This window comes from Ammospiza nelsoni, chromosome 29 (assembly GCF_027579445.1).
Source record: "Ammospiza nelsoni isolate bAmmNel1 chromosome 29, bAmmNel1.pri, whole genome shotgun sequence".
Taxonomy (NCBI): domain Eukaryota; kingdom Metazoa; phylum Chordata; class Aves; order Passeriformes; family Passerellidae; genus Ammospiza; species Ammospiza nelsoni.
Window position 1 is genome coordinate 5,035,678 of NC_080661.1, and position 13,338 is coordinate 5,049,015.

Genomic DNA, 13,338 nt, shown 5'->3' on the forward strand with positions numbered 1-13,338 from the left:
ACGCCCTCTCCCGGTGGCGCGCCGACCACGCCCCCCTGCGCGCTGACGTCAGGCGCCGGCGGCGCTGGCCCGCGGCGGGCGGGAAGATGGCGGCGGGCGGCGGGGGCGGGGGCGGCGGCGGCGGCGGCGGCCCTGAGGCGCCAGGTGGGGCCGGGGGGGCCGGGGCGGGGCCGGGGGCGGGGCCGGGACCGTGTGGGGCGGGGATGGGGGTTGGGGGGGGTTCCGGTGGGGGGGGGGGCCGCTGTGGGGCGGAGATGGGGGGGCGGTGAGCGGGGCTTGGGGGGGCTGTGGGGAGGAGATGTGGGGGGAATGGGGCAGAGATGAGGGGTGCCATGAGGGGGGGGATGTGGGGGGCAATGGGGCGGAGATGTGGGGGGCAGTGGGGCAGAGATGTGTGGGGCGATGGGGGAGATATGTGGGGTGCGATGGGCAGGGGATGTGGCGTTACAGTCCCCTGTCGCCCCATTGTCCCCATCAGCTATTTTTGGGGGTCCCTGATCCCCTGTCCCCCCCGATGTCACCCCGCAGTCCCCCACCCCATCAGCCATTTTGGGGGTCCCTCCACTGTCCCCTGCCCTGTCACCCATTTATTTTGGGCGTCCCTGCAGGTTGCAGCGCTTGCTGTGCCCCCCTCGGGGAGCCCTGAGGGCCCCACACGCCCCCCGAGATGAGCAGCAAGGACCCCCCCGAGGTCTCAGGTGAGGGCAGGGGGACACGGTGGGGGGACACAGGGGACACTGGGGGGTTGCTGGGGACAGGGAGGGGACACAGATGACACCGAGCCCTCCCCCCCAGCAGAGAGGGGACACCTGAAGGTTTTCCTCCCCCGGAAGCTGGTGGAGTGTCTGCCCAAATGTCCCGTGCTGCCCAAGGAGCAGCTGCGCTGGAACACCAACGAGGTGGGCACTGGGGGTCACTGGGGGGAACTGGGGGGCACGGGAATGGGGATGGGAGGGATGTGGGGTGGGCAGGAGGGACTTGGAGACATGGGAGGGGATGTGGGGACGCAGGAATGGGGATGGGAGGGACTGGAGCTGTGGGGACACAGAAGGGGCATCAAAGGGACACAGGAGGGGGCTTGGCTGGGGATGGGGGCAAAATGGGGGACAGGGGCAGGACAGGGGGCACCAGGACCACGGGACAGCAGGGGTGGCACAGCAGACTGGTGCAAGGGCTGAGGGACAGGGGACACAAACTTGTCACTTGTCACCTGTTCCCCTCCCCAGGAGATTGCCTCGTACCTCATCACCTTTGAGAAACACGACGAGTGGCTCTCGTGCTCCCCCAAAACCAGGTCTGGGGATGCCCTGAGGGGCTGGGGGTGGCCTGGGGGCTCCCGGGGGGCTCCCGGGGACCCCCTGACCCCGTGTCCAGGCCGCAGAACGGGTCGGTGATCCTGTACAACCGGAAGAAAGTCAAGTACCGCAAGGACGGCTACTGCTGGAAGAAACGCAAGGATGGTAAAACCACCCGCGAGGACCACATGAAGCTGAAGGTGCAGGGAGTGGAGGTAGGGGGACCCCAAACACAGCTTCCCCCCTCCCCAAAAAACCACGTGGTGTCCCACAAAGAGCACCCATTGCCCTAAAGGTGCTCATGGTTCGGGTATGGGCAGCTGGGGATGCAGCTGAGGGGGGCGTCAGGACACACAGAGGGGGGACAGAGGGTGCTGGGTGCCCTCAAGCGACAGTTTTGGGGTGCTGGGGACACCCAGTGGGTGGTTTAGGTGGTCCAAGATTCCCAGTTGGGGGTTTGGGGATGTTGGGAGATGCCCAAAATGGGGTTTGGGGGTGCCAGGACCAGCAGGGGGTGGTTTGGGGGCATCTATCTCCTGCAGCCCAGGCAGCTTGAGAGTCTGGCTTGCATGTGAGATCCCCACAGGCTGCAGGGACCCCCCAAAATCTGCCAGAGCCCCCCCAATCCCTGCTGTGTCCCCCCCCAGTGCCTCTACGGCTGCTACGTGCACTCCTCCATCGTGCCCACCTTCCACCGCCGCTGCTACTGGCTGCTGCAGGTAACTGGGGAGGGGGCCAGGACCCCCTCAGGACCCCCTGGGACCCTCCCAGGACCCTCCCAGGACCCCCGCAACCCGCTGTGCCCCCCCAGAACCCCGACATCGTGCTGGTGCACTACCTGAACGTGCCGGCCATGGAGGAGTGCGGCCGGGGCTGCGCCCCCCGGCTCTGCAGCCCCCCGCTCTGCTCGGGGGCCCCCCCGCTCTGCGACCCCCGCGAGTGGCTCAAGTGGTCCCAGGAGGAGCTGGTGGCTCAGCTGCGCCCCATGTGTGAGTGGGGGGCGCCCTGGGGGGCTTCTGCACCGGGGGGTTTGACCTCAGAGGGGCTGGGGCAGTGGGAGGGAGGGAGAGTCACCAAAATTCTCATTTTTTTGGCAGATTTGTTGGTTTTTTTTATGAAACTTTGCAGGGTAAAGTGGGGCTGGGGAGGGGGAGGACACCCCAAACCCAGTTCTAGAGGAATTTTGTGCTTTCCCACAGGATGGAGTGGGGTGGGGGCTCTGTGGGGCTGTTTGGGGGGTCAGGGAGGGCGTGCCCCCCAGCTCTGTGTCTGAGGGGTTCCCCCCTCAGTCCTGCAGTCCATGGGGTGAAGTGGGGCTGTGGCAATGGGGGGAAATCAGAGGGTGGGGGGGCTCTGTGGGGCTGTTTTTGGGGGCTGGGCAGGGACTGCGGGGCTGTTTTGGGGGGTCAGGGAGGGCGTGCCCCCCCAGCTGTGTTTCTGAGGGGTTTTCCCCCGTCCCGCAGTCCATGGGGTGAAGTGGGGCTGCGGCAATGGCGGGGCCGCGCCCGGGCTGTCCCTGGAGCAGCTGGTGCAGCACGTCCTGGAGAGGCACCAGGCCCGGCCGCCCCCCCGCACCCACGCCTGCCTCTGCGCCGGGGGGCTGGGTGAGACTGACCCCCCCGGGACCCCCCAAATCCCGGGGAACCCCCCAAAACCACAGGGAAACCCACCCAAAATCACAGGGAAACCCCCCAAATCCCGGGGAAGCCCCCAAAACCACAAGGGAACCCCCGGGACCCCAGGGGAACCCCCGGGGAACTCCCCGCGACCCCTAAAACCCCTGGGGAACCCCCCAAAACCCCGGGGAATCCACTGGGACCCCCAAAATCCCTTGAGAATCCCCCAACACGCCAGGGAACCCCCCCCCGGGACCCCCAAAGAGCCCCTGGGACCCCAGAATAGCCCCTTGTGACCCCAAAATCCCGCTGTGACCCCAAAATCTGCCGCCACCCCTCCCAAAATCCCCATGTGACCCCCAAATCTGCCCCCCGCTAACCCCCCCCGTTTTGCCCCCCCAGGCACCCCCGGCCATAAATGCAGCAGCACCAAGCACCGAATCATCTCCCCAAAATTGGAACGGGCGGGGGTCGCCGCCCCCGCTGGGGACCCCCACCCCAAACCCGCCCCCTCCTCCCCGGACACCACCCAGCCCTCCCCGGCGCCCCCCGAGGGACCCCCGCGACCCTCCCCATTTCCCCCCTCCTCATCCTCCTCCTCCTCCTCCTCCTCCTCCTCGGCGGGTGCTGGGGGGGCTCTGCCCCTGCTGGTGGTCGCCAGTTTAGGGGGTGGGGGCGCAGCGGCGCCGGGGGGTCCCGAGCAGCCCTGGGGCTGACCCCGAGCCAGCACCTGGTGGGGACCCCCGAGGGGGTCGTGCCCCACGGCGCCGCCCCCGCTGCAGCCCCCCGCCGCCGCCTTCGATCCCGACTGCTTCCTCAACAGCCCCCGCCGCGGGCAGACCTACGGCTGCGAGGCCGACCCCCCCCCCGGCGCGCCCCCCCCGGCCCCCCCAAACCTGCAGCAGGAGGAGGAGGAGGAGGAGGAGGGAGAGGAGGAAGGAAAGCGGGGGGCTGCAGCCCAGGACCCCCTCCCTGCCACCGCGCCCCCTCCCCAGCCCGCCTTCCCCCTGCCCTTCCCCGAGCTGCTGCTGGGGGGCGGGGGCGACACGGGCGGGGTCCCCCCGACCCTGCGCGACCCCCCCCACGCCCCCCCCCACCACCAGCTCCCCTCCTCCCCCTCGGGCCCCCCCAGCGACCCCCCCCCCGCCGTGGCCATCACCGATTTCTCCCCGGAGTGGTCGTACCCCGAGGTGAGCGATTTGGGGAGGGGGTGCTCTCTCCCAGACCCCCCTCCTGCCCACCCCGGGGGTCCCCGGTGACCCCCCCGGTGTGCCCTCCCGTCAGGGCGGGGTCAAGGTGCTGATCACGGGGCCCTGGGGGGACCCCGGTGCCTCCTACTCGTGTCTGTTCGACCGCACCTCGGTGCCCGCCGCGCTGGTCCAGCCGGGCGTGCTGCGCTGCTACTGCCCCCGTGAGTGCCCCCCGCCCCATTTCCCGCTGCGCCCCCTCCCCACGGGGGTCTGCCGGTGTTCTGACCTGTTCTCTCCGTGTCCGTGTGTCCATCCGCAGCCCACGAGGCCGGCGTGGCCGCCCTGCGCGTGGCCTGTCCCCCCCGGCTGCTCTCGGCCGCGGCCCCGTTCGAGTACCGGGCACGGGGGGCGGCCCCCGGGGCACAGCTGGACTGGCTGGCACTGGACGGTGAGTGGGGGCCCCCGGGACCCCCCCAGAACGGGACAGACCCAAACACCTGGGTTCATTTTGGGGTCCTGTTGTTGCGACCCCAGACCCGCCCCTCTCTCTCCGTGGAGCGACGCTCTTTGGGGTCAGGGCGTCTGGGGGGGCTCTGTCTGTCAGGGCGCCCCCCTCACCCAGTGCCCCCGCTCTGCAGAGGCCCAGTTCCGTCTGTCCATCCTGGAGCGCCTGGAGCAGCTGGAGACGCGTCTGGGGGCCCTGCCCCCCCCACGGGGGGCTCCCGCCGAGACCCCCCCCGAGCAGGTGAGGCCATCCCTGGTCCTCTGTGTCCCCTGATGTCCCCAGATGTCCCCACTGTGCCCCCCATGTCCCCTGACATCCCCAGATGTCCCCACTGTGCCCCCCATGTCCCCTGATGTCCCCACTGTGCCCCCCATGTCCCCTGACATCCCCAGATGTCCCCACTGTACCCCCCATGTCCCCTGACATTCCCTGATGTCCCCAGGGGCCAGGCTCCTCCTTCGAGGCGCGGGTGGTGGCCGTCTGCGAGGCCATGATGGCGCGGCCGGGCTGGTCAGCGGGGACAGCGCCGGGGACAGCGGGGACGTCGCTGCTGGCGCACGGGGTGACGTTCCGTGGGATGACTCTGCTGCACCTGGCGGCTGCCCAGGGCTACGCCAGCCTGGTGGAGGCTCTGCGGCGCTGGCGGTGAGCAGGGACACCTGGGGGCACCTTGGGACACTTGGGGACACCTGGGGCAGTGTCCCCAAGCAGAGGTGACCCTCCGCAGCCTGTGTCCCCTCCTGTCCCTGCAGGGCGCTGGCAGTTGAGAGCCTGGAGCTGGAGCAGGAGATCGACCCCCTCAACGTGGACCATTTCTCCTGCACCCCCCTGGTGAGGGGACACTGGGGACATTGGGGACACTGTGGTGGTGACACTGTGGCAGGGCTGGCAGTGCATCCCAAGGTCATGGGGCACAGCGTGGTGTCGCAGGCAGGGCTGGGGGATACCGGGGGTGGCACCTGGGCACAAGTGACACCCTGGGGACAGCGCTGTGCCCTCGTTGTCCCCAGATGTGGGCGTGTGCCCTGGGGCACCGGGAGGCGGCGGAGCGGCTGTGCCGCTGGGACCGGCGGGCGCTGGCCGTCCCCGACACCCTGGGCCGGCTGCCCCTGGCCCTGGCCCGTGCCCGCGGCCACCTGGCCCTTGTCACCCGCCTGGAGGAGCTGCAGGTGTCACCCGTGTCCCCTCGCTGCCACCTGCCCGGCCTGCGCGTCCCCTCCCCACTGTCCGCCAGCCCCGACACAGGTATGCCCCCTTGTGTCCTCCCTGTCCTCTGGAACTCTGTCCTGGTGTCACTGTGTCCTGTCCCTGGCCACCACCCCCTGGTGTGGTCACTGTCCCTTCACTGTCACTGTCCCTTCTCTGTCACTGTCACCATATCCTCCCCCATCCCCTTCTGTGTGCCTCCAGGGTCCCCTCCAGCCTTTCCCCCCTGTGTCCTCCCCATGTCCCCTGCTGTCCCCTGTCCTCCCCCAGCATCTTTGTGTCCCTGGGATGTCCCCATGGTGTCCCCTGTGCTCCTGCCATGTCCTCCATGTCCCCTCGAGGTGTGTCCCCCCATCACTAACCCCCCCTGTCCCTGCCATGTCCCCGTGTCCCCAGGGCTGAGCACAGCCAGCAGCCTCTCGTCCCCCTCGGGACTCTCCGAGGGTCCCGGCTCCGTCCCGCTGCCCCCCGGCCCCCCCGGGCCCCCTGACGATGACGCCTGGGGGGTGGCAGTGCCCCCCAGCCCCCCTGAGGACGCCCTGACCCCGCCCTCTGAAGCCCTGCAGGTAAAGGAGGGGGGACGGGGGCCAGAACCCTGGTGTCCCCAGGCCGAGGTGGGGACACCCCTGGGACAGACCCCCGATGTCCCCCTGTGTCCCCAGGCCGGGGTGGGGACACCCCTTGTCCTTTGTCCCCAGGCCGAGGTGGTGACCCTGGCCCGCCAGATCATCGAGGCCACCCCCGAGCGCATCAAGCAGGAGGCGCCGGGGGGGCCCCCGGGGGCACTGGGAGCACTGGGAGCACCGGGGGGGACCCTGGGCACAGCGGGCACAGCGGGGACAGCAGGCACAGCGGGGACAGCGGGGACAGCGGGGACAGCGGGGCTGGGCGCTGCCATGGCCTGGCTGGCCACGTACCTGGAGAGCGTGGACCGGCCCCCCGCACCTGGGCACAGGTACCCTGGGCTGGGGGGGGGTCCAGGAGGGTACCCCGGGCTGGGGGGGGCCAGGGGGTCACCCTCAGCTCCCTGGGGTGGTCACCCCCAGTCAGCAGCACCCCGAGGGGGTCTCGGGGATCCCCTTGGGAGGGTCCTGTGCAACTCCAGTGTCTCCATGGGGGGGGGGGGAGTCTCCCACATCCTCCACACCCCAGAGTCCCCCTGGGGGCACCCCCTGGTCCCTGGGTGACAGCCTGTGACACTCCTGGGTGTGTCCCCTCCCTACCGCCCGTCCCCCTGACCCTCCTGTGCATGCCCGCCCCCCCCAGGGCAGAGGTGGCCTCCTCGTGGGGGTCCCTGGGGACATTTGGTGACACTCAGATCCCCTCCCGTGTGTGTCCCACCCTGGGTGTGTCCCTCCCCATCCCCCTGACCCTGCCATGTGTGTGTGTCCACCCCAGGGCAGAGGTGGCCTCGCGGGGGTCCCCGGGGGTCCCCGAGCGGCCGCCCCCACCCTCGGCGGCAGGCTGGGCCGAGTTCCTGAACGCCTCCGGGGGGGCCCGGGGCGAGGGGGGGGGCCGTGGCCCTGCTGACCCTCAGTGACCAGGAGCAGCACGAGCTCTACGAGGCCGCACGGCTCGTCCAGGGGGCCTTCCGCAAGTACCGGGTGGGTGCCCCCTCCCTGCACCCCAAAACACCCCTGGGGCCCCCCCGGGGGCTCCCCAGCCCCGCTGACCCCCCAAACCCCCCCGGGTCCCCCCAGGGCCGGAGGCTGAAGGAGCAGCAGGAGCTGGCGGCCGCCGTCATCCAGCGCTGCTACCGCAAGTACAAACAGGTACCCCAAAACCCCCGGGACCCCTCCTAGGCAGCCCCCAGAGCCCCGGGGACCCCAAACTCCCAGGGACCACGCAGAACCCCCCTAACCCTCTATCTCTGCCCCACAAGCTGACCTGGATCGCTCTGAAGGTAACGGGGGCCGTGTTGCGGTCACTCAGATGTTTGGGGCTGTTTTGGGGTCACCCAGGTGTTTGGGGTCACCCAGGTGTTTGGGGCTGTTTTGTGTTTTGGGGTCACCCAGGTGTTTTTGACGCAGGGGTGCTGTGACACTGGGGTGACAGTGAGGGTGCTGTGACACTGTGGTGACCTTGGTGACACCGGTGTCCCTTGCAGTTCGCGCTGTTCCAGTGGATGATGCAGGGGTACTGGGTTACTGGGGTGACATTGGGGTAACTGAGGGTGCTGGGACACTGGGGTGACACTGGGCTCTCTGTTTGAGGGTGCTGTGACACTGGGGTGACACTGGGGTCTCTGAGGGTGCTGTGACACTGGGGTGACACTGGGGTCTCTGTTTGAGGGTGCTGTGACACTGTTGTGTCCCCGTGTCCCCCCCAGTTCGCGCTGTTCCAGCGGATGACGCAGGCCGCCATCCTGATCCAGAGCAAGTTCCGCAGCTACGCGGAGCAGAAGCGCTTCCAGCGCCGCCGGCGGGCGGCCGTGCTGATCCAGCAGCGCTTCCGCAGCCTCCGCCAGCACCGGTGCGGCCCGGGGGGCTCCCGGGGGGCGTGGGGGGCACGGGGCGGGGGGCACGGGGGTCTCACCTGCCCCCTCTGTCCCCCCCAGGAGCACCTTCCTCACCCTCAAGCAGGACCAGGCAGCGCGGAAGATCATGAGGTTCCTGCGGCGCTGCCGCCACCGGTACGGGCACAGGGGGAGGGAGGGGACTCGGGAAGGTGTTCCCAGGGCTGTAGGTGCAGAGTCCCAAAAAAGCCTGATCCCACCCCAAATTTGCGTGTCCCTGGCCCAGGATGGAGGAGCTGAAGCAGAACAAGGACGTGGAGAGTTTACAGACGCGGGGCCTGGCCTCGTGACCCCCCCCACGGGATTGGGGGACCCTCAGTGCCCCCCCGGGGGGGAGCTCCCCTCGCTGTCCGCCCTCCCCAGGCGTGTCCGTGTGTCCGGCTGTCCCCGTGGGGAGGGGCAGGAGGGGGCAGAGCCGCCCCGCGCCCCCTCCCCATCGCCCCCCGCCCCTCCCCCGCATGCCCCCACCGCCCCCCCCACCCCGTGGGGGCTCTTTGTACAAAGTTCCATTAAAAAACGAGGAAGCGGGAATGGAAAATGCGGTGAGTTTGTGTTTGTGGGTGGGGAGGGGACACTGGGGGGACATGGGGGAGAGGGGACACTGGGGGGACACGGGGAAGGGAAGGAGGGAGGGGACATCGCTGGGGGAACATGGCGGGGAGGGGACACTGGGGGGACATCGCTGGGGGCGCGGGAAGACCCCGCGGAGCTGGAGGTTCGGGCCCTTTAAATACAGGCCACGCCCTCTGGGCCAGACCGCGCCTCCTAGCCCGGGCCACGTCCTCTGGCCTGCCACGCCCGTTCCTCGCTCCGCCCACGCCCCTTCTACGTCCCCGGACGTGATGACGCAGGCGGACGCCGAGGACGTGTCCCGCGCGCGGCGGCGACGTTACGCATCGCCCCGTCGCAAGATGGCGGAGCTGGACTTGCTGGGCTCCATCCTCAACTCCATGGAGCGGCCGCCCGCCGCGGCCGACGGCGAGACGCGGCGCCGGGCGCGGGGTCAGCAGGGCCAGGGAGGGCGCGGAGGCTCCGTGGCAGCGGCTCTGGGCGGGGAGCGGCGCGTCCCGGCCCGTCCCGGCCTTTCGCCCTCAGAACCCCCCCCCACCCCCGGCGCCCGCCCTCAGGCGAGGCCCCGCCCCCAGCGCCATTGGCACGCCCTCGCGGTGCTGATTGACAGCGGGGGCCGTATGGCCACGCCCCCGCCATGTCCCCCGCGTGGCGCTGTTGGTTGCAGGCCACGCCCACCGCAGGCCACGCCCCTGCACCGGTCGGAGGGCGCAGGCCCCGCCCCCTCCGCCCCCCGAGAGTTTTTTGGGGGTCCCAGGAGGTATTGGGGGTCCCTGAGGTTTTGGGGCTCCCCTGATGTGTTTTTGGGGTTCCCCTCTCCGTGACCCCCCCTGTTCCCCCCAGAAGAAGCCGCTCGCATGAAGAAGCTGCAGGAGCAGGAGAAGCGCCAGAAAGTCGAGTTCAGGAAGAGGGTGAGTGGAGGGGCTGTGCATTGCTGGGGCATTTTGGGGGGCTCCCCTGCCCTGTCCGTGCAGCCCCCCTGCCCTGTCCGTCTGTCCCCCCCCAGCCTGTCCGTCTGTCCCCAGATGGAGCAGGAGGTGTCCCAGTTCATCCAGGCCACGGGGGAGCCCCGACGCCGCTTCCAGCCCATGACCAAGATCGAGAGGAGCATCCTGTGAGCACTGGGGAAACTGGGAGGAACTGGGGAGGCACTGGAGGTACTGGGAGGGCACTGAGGGAGTAGTTGGGGGGCACTGGGAGGGCACTGGGGACACTGAGGGTGTACTGGGGCAGCTGGGGAGCCCCCTGGGGAGGGCAGGGACCCCCCCAGGGCCCCCCACTGCCAGCAGCTCCCTGCTGTCCCCTCAGGCATGACGTGGCCGAGGTGGCCGGGCTGACATCGTTCTCCTTCGGGGACGACGAGGACAGCCGCTACGTGATGGTGTTCAAGAAGGTGGGGGACGGCTGGGGGGCGTGCTGGGGGGGTGACAGGGCCCGGGGTGACACTGCTGTCCCCCCTGGGTGCTGGCTGTCCCCTCGGGGTTCCAGGGGAGGTGACAGAGCCCCGGTGACCCCGCTGTCCCCCCTGGGTGTCCCCCGTGGGTGCTGGCTGTCCCCTCGGGGTTCCAGGGGAGGTGACAGAGCCCCGGTGACTCCGGTGTCCCCCCTGGGTGTCCCCCCTGGGTGTCCCCCCTGGGTGCTGGCTGTCCCCTCGCGGTTCCAGGGGAGGTGACAGAGCCCCGGTGACCCCGCTGTCCCCCCTGGTGTCCCCGTCCCCCCAGGAGTTCGCACCCTCGGACGAGGAGCTGGAGGCGTACCGGCGTGGGGAGGAGTGGGACCCGGCCCGGGCCGAGGAGCGGCGCCGCCTCCGGGTAGGCGGGGCTTAGAGTGGGCGGGGTGTTGCCTTCTGATGCAAGGCGAGGCGACCCACTGCCCAGGGTCACTCGGGCTAAGAATACACGCAGACACCAGCATGGTGGACGGTTTAAGACTTTTATTGTCCCGTCTCGTCGGGTTTTATACTGGGAAAGATTTTCTCTACGTCAGGGGTTCTTACCTTACTGTAATTGGTTAGTAAGGAGTGGAAAGTTACTAATGTTAGGGGGGACTACATTCTTGGGTGATCTTTTATCACTAGGCGTTAGGGGGAGAGGAATTCTACTGCTTTCCGTGACATCGCGAGATTTTCCGAGCGCCTGACCCTATCTACTACAGTGGGGTTTAACTGGGATATGGGTGGGGCTCAGCAGGGCGTGGCCACGTGGGTGGGGCATGTATGGGTGATGGAGGGAGGGATTATGGGTGTGGCATGGGCTTGGTGGGTGTGGCCCGGGTAGGCGGGGCTTAGTGTGGGTGGGGTTTCACTGGGATATGGGCAGGGCTCAGCAGGGTGTGGCCAGGTGGGCAGGGCATGTAGGTATGATGGGGGAAGGGCTTATCTGGGTGTGGTGTGGCCTCAGTGGGTGTGGCCCTCGTGGGCGGGGCTTGTTGCTGACTGCTCACCTGCAGGAGCTGGCGGCACAGCAGGAGGAGGCGGAGCTTGAGTCTGGCCCCGCCCCTCCGGGCCCCCCCAACGATTACAAGGACAAATACCGGCACCTGATTGGCTGCGAGGCTGCCAAGGCCGCCGCCCGCACCATGGAGGCCAACAAGGCCTACGGCTGTGGTGAGAGGGGGGTCTGGGGGTCCTGGGGGTATCCATGGGGCTTGGGCAGCCTGGGGGGGGTCGCTGAGGGTCCCTCCCGTGCCCGCAGTGCCCATGGCCAACAAGCGGGGTCCCGTGGAGGTCCTGGGGGTCTCTGGGGGGCTTGGAGGGGGTCTCTGGGGAGGTTCTGGGTGTCTGGTCCTTTCCCCAAATACCTGTGCTGTGCAGGGCTGTCTGGGGGTCTCTGAGGGTCCCTGCTGTGCCTGTGGCCAACAAGAGGGGTCCCATGGAGGCCCTGGGGGATTTGGGGTGTCCGGGGGGTCTCTGAGGGTCCCTGCTGTGCCCCCAGTGCCTGTTGCCAACAAGAGGGACACGCGCTCCATCGAGGAGGCCATGAACGAGATCCGGGCCAAGAAGCGCCTGCGGCAGGCGGAGGATGAGGGGGGGGCCGGGGGGGGTGCGGGGGGGCCCTGTGTGTGATGGGGGGAGGGGTGGCGGGGTTGACCCCCTCCCAGGGGTATTTAACAGCGGGGGGAGGGGGATGGGGCTCGCAGAGGGGGTGATAAAGAGCCTCGTTCTCCTGTCATGGTGCCCGTGTCTGCTTTGGCGGGGCGGTTTTGGGGAGGGGGGCACCCCCACATCCCAGATTGTGTGTGTGTGCATCCCACTCCCCAGAAAAAGCATGGGTCAGGAGCTCCTGGTACTTTACAAAGGTTTTTGGGGTGTAGAAACCCCCTTGGTGTGGGGGCCAGGATGCCCTTCCCCCTCCTTCTTGGCCCTGGGGGGTTTTGTGCCCTCCCAGCTTGGCCTCCCAGTGCCAGCAGTGCCTCCCAGTTCTATCAGAGGCCCTCCCGGTTCCGTCCCAGTGCCCTGCAGCGCCTCCTCGTCCTGCTCGGTGTCACTCTCCTGCCTCCCAGTTCCGTCCCTGGGGTGTCCAGGCCCCAAATCCCTCCCAAGAGCCCGCACATGGATGCACCTTGGCCAAGGGTCCATGGGCATCCAGGCCCCAAGACCACCCCTCCAAATTCCTCTCCTTCCACGGGCAGAGGGACCCCGGTGCCCCCCCTCCACCTCCTGCCCTTTCCCACCCTTCCCCCACTGACTTTTCTGCAATTACCAGAAATTCGTGATGTGACCCCAAAACCCCATCACCTCCTGCCCTGGGGCCCTCCGTGTCCCCAACACTCCTGAGCGTGTCACCACAACCCTGAGCCCCCTGCACACCCCCAGGACCCCCCCTCACCCCAGCACCCTCCCTGCCCCTTGGCTGTGAACAAATCTCTGAGATTCCCGTGGGAATCCGGGGTCTCCTGGGTAGATTTGGGGGGGTCCGGGGTCAAGGCCAAAGTCCTGGGGGTCCCAGCCCAACCCTGGACCCCACAGACTGCCTCCAAAAATGGGGAGAACCCCCCATGTCCAGTGCCCTGAGCTGACCCCAAGCCCTCCCCCCCATCCCACGGGGGACCCTCAGCGACCCCAGACCCCCCTCAATTCCCGGGACACCCAGAGGGGCCCGGGGGGATTTGGGCCCTTCCCACCCGGTGCTGCCCCCCCCCCCCCCGGAGGGACCGGGGTCCCATTCAGCCCCCGCCGGAGGAGGGGGAAACGGGGCGGAGCCACTTGAGGGGGTCCCCACGTGTCGCCCCCGGGTCTGGGACTGTTTTTAGCCCCCCTCAAAGGATAACGCGACCCCCAGCCGGGGGGGCTGCAGCGCCGCCCGAAGGCGCTGGGGGGAACAGCAGCCCCAGAGGGGAGGGGGCAAGCCGGGGCGGGGGGCACACGATTTTGGGGGTGCAAAAGGTCCTTTTGGGGGGTGAGCTCAGCCCCTAAGGAGTCCAGGGGTGGGGGAGGGGGGAG

The 13,338-nt window shown here is 68.9% G+C and overlaps 2 protein-coding genes across 3 annotated transcripts; both read left to right on the forward strand.

Moving 5' to 3' along the window:
• Positions 1-89: 89 nt before the first annotated feature.
• CAMTA2 (calmodulin binding transcription activator 2) lies at positions 90-8,865 on the forward strand. The gene is given in 25 exon segments (XM_059490604.1): positions 90-144; positions 609-698; positions 796-899; positions 1,227-1,294; positions 1,375-1,510; positions 1,943-2,014; positions 2,107-2,284; positions 2,759-2,899; positions 3,314-3,580; positions 3,635-4,101; positions 4,196-4,322; positions 4,421-4,549; positions 4,740-4,846; positions 5,049-5,251; positions 5,359-5,437; positions 5,617-5,851; positions 6,209-6,378; positions 6,511-6,767; positions 7,211-7,319; positions 7,321-7,416; positions 7,513-7,584; positions 7,695-7,715; positions 8,142-8,284; positions 8,370-8,444; positions 8,554-8,865. Coding segments are annotated over 24 exon segments (3,351 nt in total). The 5' UTR covers positions 90-144; positions 609-667; the 3' UTR covers positions 8,618-8,865.
• A 306-nt stretch (positions 8,866-9,171) lies between these two features.
• On the forward strand, positions 9,172-12,018 carry SPAG7 (sperm associated antigen 7). 2 transcript variants are annotated; one of them, XM_059490605.1, is made up of 7 exons: positions 9,172-9,329; positions 9,741-9,808; positions 9,923-10,011; positions 10,206-10,290; positions 10,619-10,708; positions 11,346-11,502; positions 11,831-12,018. In XM_059490605.1, exons 1-7 carry the CDS (start codon positions 9,239-9,241, stop codon positions 11,959-11,961), a joined length of 711 nt encoding a protein of 236 aa, XP_059346588.1. In that variant the 5' UTR covers positions 9,172-9,238; the 3' UTR covers positions 11,962-12,018. The 2 variants fall into 2 exon arrangements, with proteins under 2 accessions (XP_059346588.1, XP_059346589.1); XM_059490606.1 differs by lacking the exon at positions 9,172-9,329 and adding an exon at positions 9,476-9,657.
• Positions 12,019-13,338: the final 1,320 nt, after the last annotated feature.

Excerpts from the sequence above, each read along its gene's own strand:
- SPAG7 (XM_059490605.1), top strand. The coding sequence starts at position 9,239 with ATGGCGGAGCTGGACTTGCTGGGCTCCATCCTCAACTCCATGGAGCGG. Across the intron at positions 9,330-9,740 it reads GACGCGGCGCCGGGCGCGGG|AAGAAGCCGCTCGCATGAAG; the intron begins GTCAGCAGGGCC and ends TGTTCCCCCCAG. Across the intron at positions 10,012-10,205 it reads AAGATCGAGAGGAGCATCCT|GCATGACGTGGCCGAGGTGG; the intron begins GTGAGCACTGGG and ends CTGTCCCCTCAG.